Source organism: Myotis daubentonii, chromosome 3 (assembly GCF_963259705.1).
Source record: "Myotis daubentonii chromosome 3, mMyoDau2.1, whole genome shotgun sequence".
Lineage (NCBI taxonomy): Eukaryota > Metazoa > Chordata > Mammalia > Chiroptera > Vespertilionidae > Myotis > Myotis daubentonii.
Genome location: NC_081842.1, coordinates 115,203,915 through 115,224,873, shown reverse-complemented (window position 1 = coordinate 115,224,873; position 20,959 = coordinate 115,203,915). Strand labels below are relative to the sequence as shown.

General features: G+C 41.9%; 1 protein-coding gene across 11 annotated transcripts in view; it reads left to right on the top strand.

Annotated features, from left to right (window-relative positions):
* Positions 1–19,891, top strand: part of U2SURP (U2 snRNP associated SURP domain containing) — an 88,386-nt gene extending 68,495 nt beyond the window's left edge. For 10 of the 11 annotated variants that reach the window (XM_059688231.1, XM_059688232.1, XM_059688230.1 and 7 more), the window contains 4 exons: positions 1,894–2,004; positions 5,015–5,133; positions 9,821–9,997; positions 12,224–19,891. In XM_059688231.1, the coding sequence (XP_059544214.1) occupies positions 1,894–2,004; positions 5,015–5,133; positions 9,821–9,997; positions 12,224–12,362 (546 nt within the window). In that variant the 3' untranslated portion in view covers positions 12,363–19,891. The remainder of the gene's footprint in view (positions 1–1,893; positions 2,005–5,014; positions 5,134–9,820; positions 9,998–12,223) is intronic. The other variant, XM_059688234.1, reaches the window with a different exon arrangement.
* Positions 19,892–20,959: the final 1,068 nt, after the last annotated feature.

Here is a 20,959-nt window from a genome sequence, read left to right as displayed (position 1 = left end):
ACTCTGTCAGTGCTATTCCTTTTACTGATAATTCATTACCTTATTTCTGTTTCTCCACCTACTCACTGTTGGGGCTGGTTTTAGTTCTTGTCCACCTCATTCTCAAATGTCACCAAGCCAAAAAGTTAACAGAGAAAGCATTTTGTCTACTTTACCACAGAATCATATGGTGTTATTGTAAGTTTAGAGGTGAGATTTCAGAGTTAGGTTGATTGATTTTTCCTGGGATGTGTTCAGTTACACTCTCTAGAGTTTTTAGGGGTGCAAGGTGATGGATATCCGTGAATACACTCACAGTTGCCCTTTTCAGGCTGCATGTGCCCATTTTAACAGCCTTGCTGAACTCCGCCTAACTGACCCGATGGAATATTGGAGTAGAAACAAAGACCAAGTTCATTAAAAATATATTTTCTTGATAATTGAAGTGACATTTTGATAATTAAAAATGCCAAAACAGATTTTGATCATTCTTAAATGTTCTATTTCCTTATTGGCTTAAAGAGAAAAAAACTAATTTAGCTTTTTTGTTAATTTTGATGTATTTGTATATATGTGCTCTCTGATAATCTGACCTTTCCTTTCTTTGCTAGACACTCCTCGATTGTTTCTCATGCTCTTGTAGTGCCTACCTCTTAACAACTTAACATTTGGGGAATTGTATTGTGAACCAAATTCTAATTTTAAAATGTAATTCTTTGGTGAACCAGATACCAACTTCATTATCATTGTGTTGAGATAAGTTCTTAAGGGCCTGAACCACATTTAGGTTTTTGAGTCATCTTATACGGTTGTGCGGAGAGCTCTGCATAGTTGGGCTTGTCTGACACATGCTACTTTGCTGTATTTATGTTTTTCCTTTTAATACGCTTGTTTCAAAGAAAATATTTTTTAATTGAATTTATTGGAGTACAGATTTCAAGTGTACAACTCAATAAAACATCATTTACACACAGAATTGTGTGCCCCATTGCCCCAAGCAAAGTCTCTTTCCATCCCCATTTTCCCCTCTTTGCCCATCTCCACCACAGTTCCCTTTTCCCTTGGCCATCACTACACTGTTGTCTGTGTCTGTGTGTTATATATATATATATATATACTAGGGGCCCGGTGCACGAAATTCGTGCATTGGGTGTGTGTGGGGGTAGTGTCCCTCAGCCCAGCCTGCCCCCTCTCACATACTGGGAGCCCTCAGGCGTTGACCCCCATCACCCTCCAATCGCAGGATTGGCCCCTTGCCCAGGCCTGATGCCTCTGGCCTAGGCGTCCGGCCCGGGCAGTGGGGACCTGCAGCTGCAGCGGCCCCACGATCGTGGGCTTTGCTTTAGGCCCAGGCAAGGGGCCCCTAGCTCCTGGGACTGCCAGCTTCGACCGTGCCCAGCTCCCATAGCTGGCTCCACCCCTACTTCCTGCTATCACTGGCCAGGGCGGAAAAGGCACCTGATTCTCCGATCATGGCTGGGGGGCAGGGCAAAGGCAGCCCCAGGGCCGCCTTTGCCCTGCCCCCCAGCTGTTAGCTCCCCCCTGGGTTTCCGATCACTGTCAGTGGCAGGGGGCTTCTTCCTGCTTTCCCTTTTGCCTCCCTGCATTGTGCCTACATATGCAAATTAACCGCCATCTTGTTGGCAGTTAACTGCCAATCTTAGTTGGCAGTTAATTTGCATATAGCCCTGATTAGCCAATGAAAAGGGTATCGTCGTCGTACGCCAATTACCATTTTTCTCTTTTATTAGTGTTGATTGGGGGTGGGAGGGTTACTTATCACTTCACTTTCTTTCATCCAGACCCCCTGCCCTCCCTCCCCTCTGACAGCTGTCAACCTGTTCCATGTATCCATGTTCATCAAGCAGTACTTGAGAAACTATAGTGATGAAAAAATTTTGTCTTATTTCACAGCTCAAAGTTATGAAGTTTCAGGATGAATTGGAATCTGGAAAAAGGCCTAAAAAACCAGGCCAGAGCTTTCAGGAGCAAGTAGAACACTACAGAGATAAACTTCTTCAACGAGTAAGGAATAAGAATACTCAATAACATGCATTTTTCCAAAATTATTTGTTTTGACTCCCTAGAATATTGGTATATTAAGGAAAATTATTTCAAATTGCATCCTTTGATGTATAAATGCTGGATACTGGTAGACAACTAGGAACATTTGAAATTTCATGTTTTACAATTATTTCAACTTGTAAAAGGGTTAGGGTTATACCATAATATTTTATTGTAGATAAACAAGAAACAAGAAAATCCTGGTAAGAGTATGATTTCAAAACTGGAAGACCCTATAGAAAGAGTATTTGTGACAATGAGATACCAGAAACCATGAGAAGTGGCATAGAGACAAAAAGATGGAGTTAGGGTTTAGAAAGTTCATGTAGGACTCCTTTTCCATTGTTTTCAAGGAGGGACAGCAAGTGGTAGACTACCTCATCAGTGAACTCTAAACTTTCAAGAGACCTTATATTCTTGTACATTAAAAAATATGTAGGGGTATACTGTATTTTAGGACAAGGAGACCCACATGATAATTGTTGGGAGAACCCAGGGATTTTATTGGGACTGCTATGTCTTGACTCATAAAAAAAAACTAGAGGCCCAATGCATGAAATTCGTGCAAGAGTAGGCCTGCCTTCCCCTGGCTGCTGGCACCGGCTTCCCTCCAGCTGCCGGTAGGCACCCAGGATCCAGGCTTCCCTCGCAACCCCAGCTTAGTCTGAAAGGATGACCAGTCTAATTAGCATATTACACTTATATTATTATAGGTTATATAGAAAGAGAAATAGGAAAAAGCTGGAAGGGAGATTACAATCACTACAAATGGTATAGAACTAGTGATGGGTGCAATAGGATGGAAAAACAACTTTGGTGCTGCTTTTTCTCTGTGAAACTGGGGTATAGTCCCAATTTTGCAGGATTTTGAGTTAGATAATAGCAACTATTACACTTTATTATTGAATTAAAATATTTCAACTATAGTTTGATTTCTATAAATTATGCATGAGGAAACTATATTTTACAGACCATCAGCCTCACTTTTAAAATTTGTACTCTATATGATATATTTTGAATAAAGATAATTTAGATTTAAAAAAAGATGTTATGTATCTGTACCACACGAATCCCTTTGGAGATGGTGGCAGGTGTTTGATCTTCGTGGAAGACTCCTACCTTGGAATGCTTACTGGTCCTGAAGGTAGTAAGACATGTATGTTTTAGTCTCCTGCATTCCAGATTGCATTTGGGGAGGAGGGTGTGTTTCTTGAAGGTGTGCACAATGGGTTGGCAGACTGTAGCTAGCCATCACCTCATTTTTTTAAATAAACATGGCTCACAGCCATTCTCCAGTGGCAGAGTTGAATACTTTTGACAGTTTTTGTGTGTCCCACAAAGCAGAAGATATTTAATATTTTCTGGCTCTTTATAGGAAATGTTTGCCAACATCTGGTACAGGCTTTTTGTCAGCTATCAGATAGCTTTCTTGATGCACAGAAATCATAGAGCAGTTAAATTCCTACTAATGAAGATCTGAGTTGGCTTTGTGGGTTCATTGTCTATAGCTACTCCTTTAACCCTTTGTGGTCGTATTAAATTTGGACATGGGTGTCGTACTGGTCGGATTTAATTTCCATTGAAAGAGCAGTGATACATAACATGCAAGATTATGAAGGATAAACAAGATTTACTAATTCTTTTTTGGAACTACGTCACTACTAGTAGAATCACTATAAACGCTATCACTTTCTACGTCAGAGTCAGTATTCAAGGTGCCAAAATAAAACTCTTCAGAGTTACTTTCAGATTCGCAGTACACTTCTTTTGGTAACTTTCTTTTTGCCATTTTGGAGTATTATTTTGAAATATCTTAAGAAGCGAGAATGCCTAATTACAGTTAAACGTAATTTGTAAAGCTTTATTTGAAATTCTGCGGATTATCTCCGAAGCTTGTCGATTTCCTCACTCTCAAAAGGCGACTGACTCGCCACGGTGTTTTGCATGGCGAGTGTGGAACGACTGCGTTTGTTTATATTGAGTTTAGATATCTCCGATTTGTAGGGGCAGTGTTTTGGTTCGTGACAAGGTCGCTTAGACACTTAAGAGCTTTCAGAGAAATTATGAACTGATACATGAATGAATCGAGTTAAAATTTGTACGGTTCCTTGCTGTGGTGGCTGAGAGCAGACATACGACCGGAACGGTAAAAAAGCTTTGGTGGCTGAGAGTAGACAAACGACCGCAAAGGGTTAATTATATAATCAATAGAAATTATAATTTCAAGTGAGAAGTGGCAATTACAGCATCTGAGGATAAGGATATAATTTTTCTGGTTTATATAATTGTATACTCACATAGTTTTTACTTTCATAAATTAGGAATTAAAATTTCCAATACAATTGGTACTTGTCTCTCACCAGTAAGATTTTCTGATGGACAGTTTTTGTGAATAGCTATTTCTCCTTTTCAGCTTATTGCTTTGGTAAGGCTCTCTTTTGATTAAATAACTTGCTGTGCAGTTAGTGTCACTGCTATTTTATTGTCATCTGAGAGATGTCAGGGTCAGTGCATTGTTAGCTTGTAGGGGACAGCATTCTGCAGGTGGTAGTTACGAACCTTAGCTTCAGAGCTTGGGCTTAAATCCTGACTTTATTCTGTGTGACCAGGGGCATGGAACTTAACCTTTCTGTGTCTCAGCTTTCATCTCTAGAACTTGGATAAAAGCACTGCTTTGGGTGTTTGGAAGAAATACATGAAATGGTGTGTGAGGGTTGTTTACTAATTACCTGGCCTACGGTAAGCACACAGTAAATACTTAGCTGCTGTCACTGGTATTACTGTTGTTATTCAGGGTGAGTAGAAGAAATGGCTAGCTTTTCTGGAAGAGGAGGTTTTTTTTTTTTTAAATGTTATTAGTGATTTGAAAATTAGTTAAGTAGAAGAGAACATATTATTATATAAATGAGATTAACCCAGGTTGATATATTTTCATAACAAAATATTCTTTCTTTAAAAATTAAATACACAGGAGAAAGAGAAAGAATTAGAAAGAGAACGAGAAAGAGATAAGAAGGATAAAGAAAAATTGGAATCTCGATCCAAAGACAAGAAGGAAAAAGATGAGTGTACTCCAACAAGGAAAGAAAGGTATAACATTTCTAATTTAATACCTATACTGGTTTTAGGATTTAGAATGATGTTCCATGTGACAATATTTTCAACACCGGTTCCAACAAATTAGAAAAGTACTTTTTCTTGATAAATATGTTTGGCTCTTGCCTACAGGAGGCGAACTAACTGAGAAATGGGACCATTAGTCAGCACTTGCCTTTGTTAACTAAGCCATCATCCCTTTATATCCTTTCACATGGTTCACAAGGTACCTTAAACTTAGTTCAGTGCTAAGAATTTAGTTATCATACTAGGTATCAAGCTTAGGCTTAAATAACTAAACAGTTTGCTAGATCTTTCTTGTCTCCAATATAAGCATTCTGTGCTGAGTCTGCCACTTATAAACTTGAGTCTTCCAGTCTTACCTGGAAAGGAGACTGTGCACATGGACTGTAAGGACTTGCTACTTACTTTATCTTCATTCTAATAAACATCGCTTCTCTTTTAATGTTTATTTTCTATGTTAATAATCCCCAAATCTGATTTAGCAGAGAAAATTGCTTCAGTTAACAGTTAATTTTTTCTTAATGAAAACCAAGTGAATTCAAATTTAAAAATTCTGGCTTAGTCACTCTACAAATAGTTACAAATAGCATAGTTATTAGTTAAATAGTAAATCTTTTTTTTCTTTTTTATTATTTTGATATAATTTTAGATTTACAGAAAAGTTGCAAGAATAGTATAAAGAATTTCCAGATGTCTTTCTACTTTTGCCTTATTTTCTTCTCCTTTCCCCTTCCCCAACAATTTAAGAATAACTTGGTGCCCCATCCTTCCTATATAATAAAAGGCTAATATACAAATTGTCCCCTCAACTGGAAGTTTGACCGGGGGGCAGGGCCAGTCAACCCTGCCCCTGATCGCCCCCCACCCTGATCAGGGGTGGGCCGGCCGGTCAACCTTCAATGGATCCCACCCGTGCACAAATTCATACACTGGGCGTCTAGTCCTCCTATCTAATAAAAGAGAAACATGGTAATTAGCGTACATCCGCTACCCTTCCCATTGGCTAATCAGGGCGATATGCAAATTAACTGCCAGCCAAGATGGCGGCCGGCAGCCAGGCAGCTTAAAGCTAACATGAGGCTTGCTTGCTTCAGTGACGGAGGACTGCAACATTCCCCGCCTGCCTTGCCGGCCTCTGAGCTTGCAGTTTGAAACATTGTTACAAATATAGAAGCTAAACAAAATCCCAGAAACCTGCTTTCAGCCCACCGGGATCTCAGAGCTGGAGTTGAAACAGTGTTTCAATTTTAGAACCCAAACAAACCAGATACCTGCTTTCAGCAGCAGAGGCCTCAGAACTGGAGCCAGAGCTAAAGCTGGCCCAGAATAAAAAAAAAAAAAAAAAAAAAAAAAAAAGGAGCAGTTGGGAGCAGCCTGAAAACAGCCCTCAGCCCCTCACCCAGACTGGCCAGGCACCCCAGTGGGGACCCCCACCCTGATCCAGGACACCCTTTAGGGCAAACCAGCCGGCCCCCACCCGTGCACCAGGCCTCTATCCTATATAGTAAAAGGGTAATATGCCTCCCAGCACCAGGATCAGCAGAGCTGAGAGGCCTCCTGGCATTGGGATCAGTGTGACAGAGGGCAGCGCCCAAACCCCCTGATCGCCCTGTGGCTCTGTGTGTGACAGGGGGTGGGGCCACAACCTCCCTATCCGCCCTGCTCTGTTCGTGACAGGGGAAGGCGCCCCAACACCCTGATCAGCCCTGCTCTGTGCCTGATGCGGGGAGCTCCCCAACCCCCTGATTGCCCTGCAGCTCTGTGTGTGACATGGTGCGGCGCCCCAATCCTCCCTCCTCCCCCACGAGCCTTGCTCTGTGTGTGACGGGGTAGAGCCATAACCTCCCCATCAGCCCTGCCCTGAGTGTGAGAGTGGCGGCGCCCCAACCCCCTGATCGGCCCTGCTCTGTGGGTGATAGAGGGTGGCGCCCCAACCCCCCCTCCACGGGCCATCCTCTGTGTGTGATGGGGTAGAGCCATAGCCTCCCCATCGGCCCTGCCCTGAGTGTGAGAGTGGCGGCGCCCCAACCCCCTGATCAGCCCTGCTCTGTGGATGATAGAGGGCGGTGCTCCAACCCTCTGATCTGCCCTGCTCTGTGTGTGACAGGGGGCGGTGCCCCAGCTCCCCTATCGGCCCTACTCTGTGAGTGACATGGGGGAGCTCCTCAACCCCCTGATCGTCCCTGCTCTGTGCGTGACAGGGTACGGAGCCCCAACCCCCCTGATGGGCCCTGCTCTGTGCATGACAGGGGGCTGGCGCCGCAACCTCCCCATCGACCCTGCCTTGAGTGTGACAGGGGGCGGTTCCCCAACCCCCCAATCGGCCCTACCCTGAGTGTGACTGAGGGTGGCATCGCAACCTCCCAATCTGCCCTGTTCTGTGCATGACAGGGAGCGGCACCCCAACTCCCCAATCGGCCCTGCTCTGAGCCCGACCAGGGGCTGCACCTAGGGATTGGGCCTGCCCTCTGCCACCCAGGAGCAGGCCTAAGCCAGCAGGGCGTTATCTCCCGAGGGGTCCCAGACTGTGAGAGGGCACAGGCCAGGCTGAGGGACACCCCCCCCCCCGAGTGCACAGATTTTGTGCACCGGGCCTCTAGTCCTATATAATAAAAGAGAAAAATGGTAATTGGTGTACGACGATACCCTTTTCATTGGCTAATCAGGGCTATATGCAAATTAACTGCCAACTATGATTGGCAGTTAACTGCCAACTATGATTGGCAGTTAACTGCCAACTAAGATTGGCAGTTAACTGCCAACTAAGATTGGCAGTTAACTGCCAACAAGATGGCGGTTAATTTGCATATGTAGGCACAATGCAGGGAGGCGAAAGGGAAAGCAGGAAGAAGCCCCCTGCCACTGACAGTGATCGGAAACCCAGGGGGGAGCTAAGAGCTGGGGGGCAGGGCAAAGGCGGCCCTGGGGCCGCCTTTGCCCTGCCCCCCAGCCACGATCAGAGAATCAGGCGCCTTTGCCGCCCTGGCCAGTGATAGCAGGAAGTAGGGGTGCAGCCAGCGATGGGAGCTGGACACGGTCGAAGCTGGCAGTCCTGGGAGCTAGGGGTCCCTTGCCTGGGCCTAAAGCGGAGCCCACGATCGCGGGGCCGCTGCAGATGTGGGTCCCCTGCAGCTGCGGGTCCCCGCTGCCCGGGCCGGACTCCTCAGCCAGAGGCGTTAGGCCTGGGCAGGGGCGGAGCCTGCAACCGCGGGGAGCTGGGGGTCCCTGCCCAGGCCTGACACCTCTGCCGGAGGCCTCAGGCCTGGTCAAGGGGCCGATCTGGTGATTGGTGATCGGAGGGTGATGAGGGTCAACTCCTCTGGCCGAGGCATCAGGCCTGGGCGGGGGGCTGAGCCGGGGATTGGGGGGATATGATGGTCCCCTTGCCCAGGCCTGAAGCCTGGGTCAGAGGCGTCAGGCTTGGGCGGGGGGTGGAGCAAGCGATCAGAGGGAGATGGGGGTCCCCTGCCCAGGCATGATTCCTGGGCCAGAGGCCTCAGGCCTGGGCGGGGGCCAGAGCCAGTGATTGGGGGGATATGGGGGTCCCCTGTCCAAGCCTGACACCTCTGGCGGAGGCGTCAGGCCTGGGCAAGGGGCCGATCCTGCGATTGGAGGGTGATGGGGGTCAACGCCTGAGGGCTCCCAGTATGTGAGAGGGGGCAGGCTGGGCTGAGGGACACTCCCCCCCCCCCAAACACACCCAGTGCACGAATTTCGTGCACCGGGCCCCTAGTTATCTATAAAAGCCTAAGCGACCGTTCAACCAGTAGCTGTGATGTGCACTGACCACAAGGGGGCAGATGCTCAATGCACAGGCATGGAAACATGGAACAGACTGATGAATCTCAGAGGGAAGGGGAGATGGGGAAGGGCAGGAAGAGATTAACCAAAGATCCTATATTTATACTAGAAGCCCGGTGCATGGATTTCATGCACTGGTGGGGTCCCTCGGCCTGGCCTGCAAGGATTGGGCCGAAACTGGCAGTCTGACATCCCCCACGGGGTCCCAGATTGTGAGAGGGCGCAGGCCAGGCCAAGAGACACCCACTGGTGCACAAATCTATGCACCGGGCCTCTAGTCTTTTTTTTTAATATATTTTATTGATTTTTTACAGAGAGGAAGGGAGAGGGATAGAGAGTTAAAAACATCGATGAGAGAGAAACATCAATCAGCTGCCTCCTGCACATCTCCTACTGGGGATGTGCCGGCAACCAAGGTACATGCCCTTGACCGGAATCGAACCTGGGACCCGTTAGTCTGCAGGCCAACGCTCTATCCACTGAGCCAAACCAGTTAGGGCGGGCCTCTAGTCTTATATAAACCACAATAAAAGTTTCAAGATTGTGAAATTAACATTTAAAAACTTACCTGATTAGAGACCTTAATGAAATTTTGTCCATTGTCTCAGTAATCTCTTATAGCAAAAGAAATTCCAATATCCTTGATTTCAGTTTTTGGCTTGATCAATCTCTTTTAAGACTTCATTGGATCTCGGTATAAAAGGCTTTGAATGTTTTTGGAAAGTAACATCAGTAAGGTTAGTGAAATAAAGTTGGTACAAGTACTGGTAGGAATTAATAGCCAATTTAGTAGCAGGAACTTGAATGCTTGTTCCTTTGCTCACTTATGGAATGTTTTTGGGGCTTTGTTCCATAGGAAAAGGCGACACAGTATGTCCCCTAGCCCATCTCGCAGTAGCAGTGGTAGACGAGTGAAGTCCCCATCACCAAAGTCGGAGCGATCAGAGCGTTCAGAAAGATCTCATAAAGAGAGTTCACGGTCCAGGTCATCTCACAAAGATTCTCCTCGAGATGCTAGCAAAAAGGCCAAAAGGTAAATGCAAATCATTTTTTGCAATATTTGAGATACTAATTTCCTTGTCATTCTACCAGTTTTTGATAATGATTTGGTTGGTAGCTATGTTTTACAGCAAGCATGTCAAACTGAAAGGCTATCACAGGCCAAATAAACAAGGTTTAAGTTTATGTGGGCTGCAAAAAAACAAAAGCTTCAATTTTCATATAAACGTAGGTTTATTTCAATAGAGACTTGCTGAATACTAAGGGCTGAAATAAATGAGTAATCATTAACATAAAATAATAGAACATTTTAATAAAAATTAATGTTTTTTTCTTGTACATTAACTTACCAGATACTGAATAACTGCACAAATTAATAAGTGTAATGCAAATAAACCTATTTTTCTTGTTCTCTGAAAGCAAAATATTTCCTGTTGCACACACCAAACAAGTCCAAGACAATGATGTGGCAATTGGTTGCTAAAATATTCGTTGCTAGTATTAGTGGAGAGAGATGGTGCGCCTGTGTGTCAAGGAAATGAATGCAACACGATTATAGTAATCAGTCATTAGCAAATGTTGTAGTTTGTTATTAATTATGTATAACAGGATATTGTAAAAATTAAGCTGCAACATTTTTATTAAAACATTTTTTTTAAAATATATTTTATTGATTTTTTACAGAGAGGAAGGGAGAGGGATAGAAAGCTAGAAACATCGATGAGAGAGAAACATCAATCAGCTGCCTCCTGCACACTCCCTACTGGGTATGTGCCTGCAACCAAGGCACATGCCCTTGACCGGAATCGAACCTGCGACCCTTGAGTCCGCAGACTGAAGCTCTATCCACTGAGCCAAACCGGTTAGGGCTAAAACATTTCTTACATACTGTTATTGGCTGGGCCACAAAAATATTTGTTGTGGGCCACAAGTTTGACATGCTTGTTTTACAGGATTTTAGAAAACCAAAAAGATACTTTCATTTTAGATTATGCCTTCCCATCTCCTAACACCAGTCTCATGACTAAAGCACAATAAGGCTTCCAACAAGTAAAATTCTTACTTTAACATCACATCCAGTGTTTCCTATGGGATAGGGATAGCTGCTTTACTTTTCATTCTGTTCTTTAGTTTCTATAGAACATTTTTTGATTTTTGTCAAGGCTGAAAAAAAAATACATCCTCTTTGCCTCCATATTTCTCCTGCAATCTTAATAGTAAGTTTTTGGGTAGAGACTTGTGAAAATAAACACCATTTCTTCAGTGTATAATTTAATGTATACTTTTATTCTTGTAGTTCCAGAAAAGTGTTTCAGAAATGTTTTATTATCTGGTGTTATTTTCCTAGGAGCTAAAACTTATCCTCTAAAACTTTATTATTGTAACCATTTTTAGTAAAATCTTTATAAAATAGATAAGTTACTGGTATGTATGCACACACACACACACACACACATCAATACATTATTTGTTTTGGTAATCTTCATGAACAGCATTTACAAAATTGTGCTGTTTCACATAGTTCCCTTGAATGATACTACAATAGTTGGATCCTTTTCCCTCAAGGAGATAGGCTACAAAGCTGTCTTCTGTTTAAAATGTTGTGAATGCTAGTAATTAGATGCCATTTTGAACTTTATCTTGTAGATATCTTGTAGATTTAGAGGTTCAGACTTGGAGGTATATCACTAACTTGGGGAACTTATTAAAACTGCAAACCCCCAGTTCTGCCTTGAGATTTTGATTAAGTAGAGTGGTGTGGTAAGTCTTAGGATCCTGGCTTTTTAAGCAAGTGCACTATTTATTTATTTATTTATTTATTTATTTATTTATTTATATGTGTGTATATGTATATAATTTTATTTTTTAATTAATTTTTTACAGAGAGAAAGGGAGAGGGATAGAGTTAGAAACATAGATCAGCTGCCTCCTGCACACCTCCTACTGGGTATATGCCCGCAACCAAGGTACATGCCCTTGACCAGAATAGAACCTGGGACCCTTTAGTCCACAGGCCAACACTCTATCCACTGAGCCAAACCGGTTAGGGCAGCAAGCGCACTATTGATGACTGATGCAATGCACATGAAGTACAAAATCTGTGTGTGTGCGCGTAGGCAGAGTGTAGACCTGGGAAATTTGCAACCTTATGTATTTCAGTGACTTTTGTTGTGTTCAGTTAAAGCTCATTTTAGATAATTTAAGAAGTCAATTTTGATCACAAAGTACTGTGATAAATTGTTTTTGTTTGTTTCCTCAGATCACCATCTGGTTCAAGAACACCTAAAAGGTCTAGGCGATCACGGTCTAGATCCCCTAAAAAATCAGGGAAGAAATCCAGATCCCAGTCCCGATCTCCACACAGGTCTCATAAAAAGTCAAAGAAAAACAAACATTGACATACGTTTTTAAGATGCTGTCACTTATTGGAAATGCAATTTTGTTTTGTGCCTGAATGGTCTGTTTTAAAAAAAAATCAAATGAAAGAGCATTCCTGGGATTTTTGTTTGTTTATTTGTGAAGCATGTGTAACTGCATCTGTAGACCTGTCATTGTTTTATATTGTGTAAATTACTTTTTTTGTGGCTGTTTTCAAGATGAAATTATTGTGGTAATGAATTTCATCAGAAATGTGTATAATGGATCTGCTGGCAGTAGTAGTATTTTGTTTTAGAATGCTGTGACTTAGCAAAACTAATACAGATGTCTTCCCCCATTTTGTAGCTTTGGCAATTTGAATTAGATTTCAAATAAAATCTGAACAAAAAACCATAATGTTCTTTTTTTGCCCTATTGGTAACATCAAGTCCCTTAAAGTCCTTGTCCTACTAAGTGAGTTTAGCACTTCTGTTGTATTTGTATACCTAACACACTATACCTAGCTCCATTGTTCATGCAGCTAAAGTTTTATATTTACTAAGATGACCATAAAAATTAGGGAACCCGAGACTCCTATTTGGTAGGTTTGCAAGCCAATTTCTTCGATAAGGTTCTCTTGGGTAATACTAGTACCCAGAGGTCAAAAGATAAGGTGAATGTGGCATGGTCTTTTGCTGGCTACAGTAAATTTACATTTTCAAAGAAGCAATATGATTTCAGTACACTCAACCTATGTCCTGAGCAACTACTTATTATGAGGGAAAAATTAAATCTCCATCTTTTTATTTCATTCGTCATGAAAGAATTTTATTTTGAAAGCATTTTTCTAATAAGAATTGCCCATAGAATTAGTTGTTTGATAGTTGCCCCTTCATTTTTTATTTTTTTTAATCCTCACTGAGGATATTTTTCCATTGATTTTTAAGGAAAGTGCGAGGGAGGGAGGGAGGGAGAGAAACATCACTATGGAAGAGACACATCAATTAGTTGCCTCCTGCACATGCCCCAACTGGGCCAGGGATCCAGCCTGCAGAGCTGATAACTGAGGTACTTGCCCTTGTCCGGAATCGAACCCATGACCCTTCAGTCTGCAGGCCAACACTCTATCCCCTGTGTCAAACCTGCCAGGGCGATAGTTGCCCCTTTATAGCCCTCCGTAGGCTATCTTCAAAACCCTAGTGTTAGTAAATTTCTACAAGCTTCTGTTGAAAGTACCTTTGTTTTTGTGTGTGTGTGTGTGTGTGTTTTTAAAGATTTAGTTTTAGCATTAAGTAAAGTTTAAAAATAAGATAGTTTTAAGGAAACTTAACATCCAATAGTTTGTAAATTCAGGGTGCAGAAAGTTGATTTAAACCATTTGCAGAGTTGAAATCTGTTATGCAGTGGGAGAAACATTGCTGCTGTCTAAGGAAGAAATAAGAAACCTTGTATGATGTTGATCACAGTATTGCTATAAATGTAATGGGATAAAGGGCTTTGTAAATGGATCTGACACTGCTCTTTTTGAATCTGTCTCCGTTTCACATTTAGGCACCGTGATTTCATGGGGGGTTTTTCCCCTTAAAAGAGAGTAGAAAATGATCCCAAATAAGTTGTTTTGAGTTACTATGCTTTTTAAAAATATATTTTCAATTGTTTTACTTAATCTTGCCTAGTCACAAAATAAAATAAGTTGTACCCATTTTGGAGGGAGTTAGGTGTATTAGCTGAGCAGTTAGGCATGCTATTTCCAAACTGGTCAAACCTACAATAGCTTTAGAAGTGAGCCAATCATATTATTTTACTTAGTGGTTCTTATCAACATGCAGTATTGCTTGGAAGTTATTCTTTTATTGTTCATTTTTTTGTTTGTTCATATTTTTTAATTTCTAAGTGTTGCTCAAAATAAACATGAACATTTGGTACTGGTTTTTAAAAGCTACAAATACAGCCATTTAAAAAATTATCCTTTTTTTGCAAAAATTGTAATGTTGAGTTTCTGCTGATTTGGGCATTCCATCATTCTCTGGTATCTATTATAGGCTTAGAAATAACTGAAGTCAGGTAACGATTTTGCCAGTCAAGTTGCAAGGAATGCTTACTTCTATCTTAAAACATATCTGAGAGAAGTAGGAGTGAGTAGAAATTGTTAGGTCGGTTGTGGGTGCTTATTTGTAGTATTTTTTTCTACTGCAATGGGATTTAGCAGTTCTTTTAATGTGGAACCAGATACAGTGAACCTAGTTTATGTCACAGTGGGTAAGATTGGCTTCCTTTTGGATGCATGGGTGGGGATTGTTTGGTCTTGATAGAATATGTATTCTCTGAAGTTTGTTAATGTATGTATTAGATTGTATGGGATTTTTTTTTTCTGGAATTGCAATACTATTGTTAGATAAATTTTACTTACTGAGAAAATATCTAAAGTAAGCCTGTTTAATTCTCCATGGATTTCTATGAAAGTTTAAGGGGATCCAGAAATTGGTGAATATTAGTGGGGAGATAGTCTACCATATTTTTATAATAGCATATTGCATAATGCTAAATTGGTTAGCAAAATTTTTACAGGTTGACTAAAATGTTAGTAGGCAAGGCCTTCTAGTTACAGGAAATGCCCTGTTTTGCTGGCTCTGTGATAGACAGTTACTATTTTCTGCCATAGTTGTCTGCTGTTCTTATAAAGGGCGTGGTGTACCCTCTAACCTATTTATACACAGGTATTCTATACCAGGTTGATCCTATCTAATAAAGAGGTAATATGCAAATTGACCATCACTCCAACACACAAGATGGCCGCCCCCATGTGGACACAAGATGGCCAGCAGGGGAGGGCAACTGTGGGCGATCATACCAGCAGGGGAGGGCAGTTGGGAGGGACCAGGCCTGAAAGGGAGGGCAGTTGTGGGCGATCAGGCCTGCAGGGGAGGGCAGTTAGGGGTGACCGGGCCGGCAGAGGAGGAAAGTTAGGGGTGACCGGGCCAGCAGGACAGGGCAGTGGGGCTGACCAGGCTGGCAAAGGAAGGCAGTTAAGGGCGACTAGGCCAGCAGGGTAGGGAAGTTGGGGGTGACCAGGCCCGCAGGGGAGGGCAGTTGGGGGTGATCGGGCCGGCAGGGTAACAGGTGTCAATCAGGTTGGCAGGGGAGTGGTTAGAGCAGGGGTGGGCAAACTTTTTGACTCGAGGGCCACAATGGGTTCTTAAACTGGACCGGAGGGCCGGAACAAAAGCATGGATGGAGTGTTTGTGTGAACTAATATAAATTCAGAGTAAACATCATTACATAAAAGGGTATGGTCTTTTTTTTTTTTTTTTTTTTTTTTTTTAGTTTTATTCATTTCAAACGGGCCGTAGTTTCCCCACGGCTGGGTTAGAGGATGATCAGGCTGGCAGGCAGAAGCGGTTAGGGGTATGCAGGCAGGCAAGCGGTTGAGAGCCAGTAGTCCTGGATTGTGAGAGGGATGTCCAACTGCCCGTTTAGGCCTGATCCCCCTAAACCGGCAGTCAGACATCCCTTGAGTGGTCCCAGATTGGAGAGGGTGCAGGCTGGGCTGAGGGACATCCCCTCCCATCCCTCCACCCCCACCCCCGTGCATGAATTTCATGCACCGGGCCTCTAGTCTATAATAATAAAAGTGTAATATGCTAAATAGACCAGTCTTTCTCCTGGTCAAAGCCGGGACTGCGAGGGAAGCCCGGGTCCTGGGTGCCTGCCGGCAGCCGGAGGGAAGCCTGGGTCCTAGGTTCCAGAAAGAAGCCGGTGCCAGCAGCTGGGGGAAGGAAGGCCTACTCTTGCACAAATTTCATGCATTGGGCTTCTAGTATCATAATCTCCCTCTATTTTACAAGTGAGAGAAAGGAAGTAAATGGGAGTCTATTTCTTAGCAAAGAGAGACCTGTGATTGAAAGAATCATGTTTGAGAATTTTTTTTTTACACTGTCTTTACTGTTAGTAAGTGTATGGGCATTTCTGAGCTGTAACATGTTGAGTACTTAGAGATTAAAGAACTAAACAAAAAGCCCTGACCCCAGAGAATGCTCTTATTTGTCTCAGAATATTTTTGGCTTTCGAGATAAAGTTTGCAGAAGTTATAGCTTGGCCTAATTTTTCTTCATTGCAGACCATTCCTGTGGGCTTACCCTGAGACTTTTATCCTAATTAAGGAATATCAGAGGGAGGAAAGATTTGTATTTTGCCCCCTAAACTTGGGTATTCTTGAGCACTTGAAAATATTTTTTAATACTAGTTGTGCCCTAGCTGGTTTGACTCAGTGGAGAGAGCATTGGCCTGCAGATTGAAGGACCCTAGGTTGATTCCAGTAAAGGGCACATGCCTGTGTTGCAGGCTCGGTCCCCACTGGGGGGCGTGCAGGAGGCAGCTGGTCAATGATTATCTCTCATTGGTGTTTCTATCTCTCCCTCTCCCTTTCTGAAATCAATAAAAAAAAATTTAAAAAGAAAATAGTAAAAAAAAAAAAAAGAAGAAGAAGAAGAAGAAGAAATTCCAGTTGTGATCTAATTGAGGTTTATTAGAAACTAGAAGCCTGGTGCACAAAAATTTGTGCACTCGGGGGGGTCCCTCAGCCCGGCCTGCGCCCATTTGCAGTCCAGGACCCCTTGGGGGATGTCCACCTGTCAACTTAGGCCCACTCCCCGGGGGATCAGGCCTAAGCTTACAGTCAGACATCCTTCTGGCAGCCAGGGAGCCCTCGGGGGATTTCCGACTAAAGGCTTAGGCCCCCAAGGGATCGGGTCTAAACCATTAGTTGGGCTTTCTTAGTGCTGCACAGAGGTAGGAGAGGCTCCTGCCACCACCTCTGTGCTGGCCAGCCATGAGCCAGCTTCTGGCTGAGTGGCACTCCCCATATGGAAGTGCACTGACCACCAGGGGGCAGCTCCTGCATTGAGCGTCTGCCCCCTGGTGGCCAGTGCGCATCATACCAACCAGTCATTCTGCCATTCAGTCAATTTGCATATTAGCCTTTTATTATTATTATATAGGATGTCCCTATTTCCCCCCTTTTGCCCCCTCTACCCAGTTCTTGCCCCCCATTTCTCTCTGGCCATCACCATACTGTTGTCTGTGTCCATGGGTTGTGCATATATTTTCTTTGGCTAATCCCTTCTTGAAATTCACTTCTTTAAATTTTTATTTTCAGATAAGTGCTTATAACTGCACTATTATATATTTTCTATTATATCATTTAGAATTAAGATATTTTTAATTGAACCCTTGTAAATTTTAGCACAATTTAATAAATTATGCTAGAAGCAATTAGGAGATTTTTCATGTAATGCAGATATATTTCAATTAGTATTTTGTTTTTAATTTTTTAATATTTTAATTTGAAATAATCTCATACATGAAAAAAAACTATAAAGTACTACAGCATATTATATGTACCCTTCACCCAATTTCTTAGGTGTTAATAATTTAAACATAACCATTATACAACTAACAAAATTTGGAATATATTTTTCTTATAATCTCTTTAATGTTACTTAATCCATTTATTTTGTTTTTGTTAATCTTCACCCAAGGATATTTTTCCATTGAATTTTAGTGAGAGTGAAGGAAAAGGGAGAGACACATTGATTGGTTGCCTCCTGCACATGCTCTGATAGGGACTGGGGATCAAGCCAGCAACTGAGGTACATGCCCTTGACTGGAATAAAACCTGGGACCCTTCAGTCCACGGGCTAATTCTCTATCCACTGAGCAAAACAGGCTGCAACTTAATTCATTTACTTTTAATCTATATGTGTCTTTATATTTAAAGTGGGTTTTGTTTTTGATTCACCCTCATAATCTGCCTTTTAATTGGTGCATTTATGCCACTGACTTTCAGAGTGCTTACTGATAGAGTTACTGCCGTATCAGGTGGCTTCTGGGTCTGACCTGCGGCCCGGGATCGGATCCGATCACGGGCGGCAGGCAGGCGGCTTCTGGGGCTTCCAGGGCCGGCCTGTGGCCTGGGATCGTGGCTTCTGGGGTCACACACAGGGGCCTGGATGGTGTCTTGCGCTGTCCTGCCCTGCCTGCAGTATGCAAATTAGCCACCATCTTTGTTGGTGGTTAATTTGCATATCGTGCTGATTAGTCAATGGGGATGTAGTGAAGGTACGGTCAATTACCATGTTTGTCTATTCTTAGATAGGATATTCTGTACACATTTATCTCTGTAGTGGTGTAAATTCTGAAAAATTGTATGGCCATGGTAATAGTTTATCATTTTGATCATTCAAAATGAGAGCAAATTAATGTTTGCCGAAGTTGTTTAACCTATTCTCAGATGACCACATAGAATGATTTTTTTTAAATATATTTTTATTGATTTCGGAGAGGAAGGGAGAGGGAAAGAGAAACATTAATGATGAGAGAGGATCACTGATCAGCTGGCTCCTGCATGCCCCCTACTGGGGATGAAGCCAGGCATGTGCCTTTGGCTGGAATTGAACGTAGGACTCTTTAGTCCACAGTCCACTGAGCCAAACCAGCTTGGGCCAGTATGATTTCTTTAGCAGAGAAAATTGTTTTTGAAAATAAATAGTACCACTTTTCTAAGACTATATATACATTTAAGAAATAAGAGCTTTTTTTCCTTTGTTGTTTTCCTCTTATACTAGTATTTTAATGGAAAAGCTAATTACAGAAAATTCAGTGTAGATACTAATAAAGGCATTAGTATAAGTTTAAAGGAACATGTGACTAAAAACTCAGCTTGGTTTATTCACACTCCATTTGCATGTTTTAGGATAGAGTTTTAGAGGTCTTTAATTCACTATATTTGTGGCTTTATTTTTTGTTACCAACTTCCCAGGACTTAGATAATGTACAGATGCAAATCCCAGGGGAAGTGCTGTGATGACAAGACTGGGGACTACTGCTGCTCAAAGTGAGCCCTGTCCCAGGTGAGGATGTAGCAGTGCTCCCTCAGTGCCACCACCTAAGCTTCCTGTACATGGGTTATATGCATAACTGGGTGTCATATAGTTTTATAGTTGGAGAAAATGACCTCACTCATTTCACTTGTAATTATGCTTGGAGAACTGTTGATTTATCTTTTTACTTCAACAGGCTCTTATACATTTTACCTTTGGTGATTTTGAATATCAGGAAATACAGTTTTTCAGAAATGAAAATAATATATTTGAATCAGCTCAGCTAAAATGTTCTCCAGTAAGACAATTTCTTTTGGGTGAATTGATTCCATGATTTACTCACTCTTGATGTAAGGGTTAAGTGTATTTTGGAGCTGCTCTCCAGACTGTCACTTTATGGTTTTTCTACATAAAGATTATCTATTTACAGACAAAGGTTGTAGAATTCCCCTTTTGTTGTTTTTTGACTTTTGATTACTTTAATAAAATTATGTTCTTTTCATAGCAAACTATAGTCTGTTACACATAATTTTCTCTGTATAGTTTTCTAATGCCAGCCCAGCAACCATATCTAGTTTTTGGCAGCTTTCTTCCAAGAGAAGTAAGTGATGTGTCACCTTTACCAGTTGTAGCTAAAGTGTTACTACATTTCACATGTTTAAACTACAATAAAATATTTTCATGATAGATTATTCTCTTGATTATGAAATTTTATTATTGGTTCTCCCTTTTTTTTGAAGAGTTACTTTGTTTTATTTCATTGAGGAAAATTTAAAGCATACAATTTTAGAATTAATGCTCACCAACCTGCAAATATCAAGCTATTAGTATTTATTTAAGTGTTTTTAAAGCATAACCACAGTATTATTACTGCATTTAAAATAATTCATTGTTTCCTTAAAATTAATTTCAATTGTAAAATACTCAACAAAATTTACCATCTTTAGGTATACAGTTCAAAAGTATTTAGTGTATTTACATTGTGCAGCCAGTCTCAACTTTTCATCTTACAAAATTAAAACTTTGCCTTAAACAATTCCACACTTTCCCCTACCTCTGGCAACCTCCACTTTACTTTCTGTGAGTCTGATTGCTCCCAATGCCTCACGTACATGGAGTCATAAATTTGACCTGTGACAGGCAAATTTCACTCAGCATGGTGCCCTCAAATCTCATTCATGTAGTAGCAGGTGCCCTGGCTCTCTCTTTAAAATCCACTTTTTTTCAAGCTTCTGTGTTTCCTTATAGATTTTTAAAAGAATTTTCCCAAAATGACATGTTAGTATTTTCTATTCTGAATAAAGTGTAAAGAAAAAAAAAAGTAATGCCAAATATATATGCCACCTACTCCATACCACATTACCATTTTATCACTTTTTATATGGTTATGTATGATGTAATTTAATCTCAATACTTCTTAGCATGAGTACAAAATATATTTTCAAAGCAAACTATGTGATTTTGAAATAGTACTATATTAATGTCAGTGACCACAATAAATATTTTTTAGTTTTTTTTTTGTTTGTTTGTTTTTTTAATTTTTTTAATATATTTTTTATTGATTAAGATATTACATATGTGTCCTTGTCCCCACGTTACCCTCTACCCCCCCCCCCCCCCCCCCGCTCATGCCCTCACCCCCCCGTTGTCCGTGTCCATTGGTTTGGTTAGGCCTATATGCTTGCATAAAAGTTCTTTGGTTGATCTTTCCCCCTTACCCCTCCCCTCCCCTACCTTCCCTCCAAGGCCCGACAGTCCAA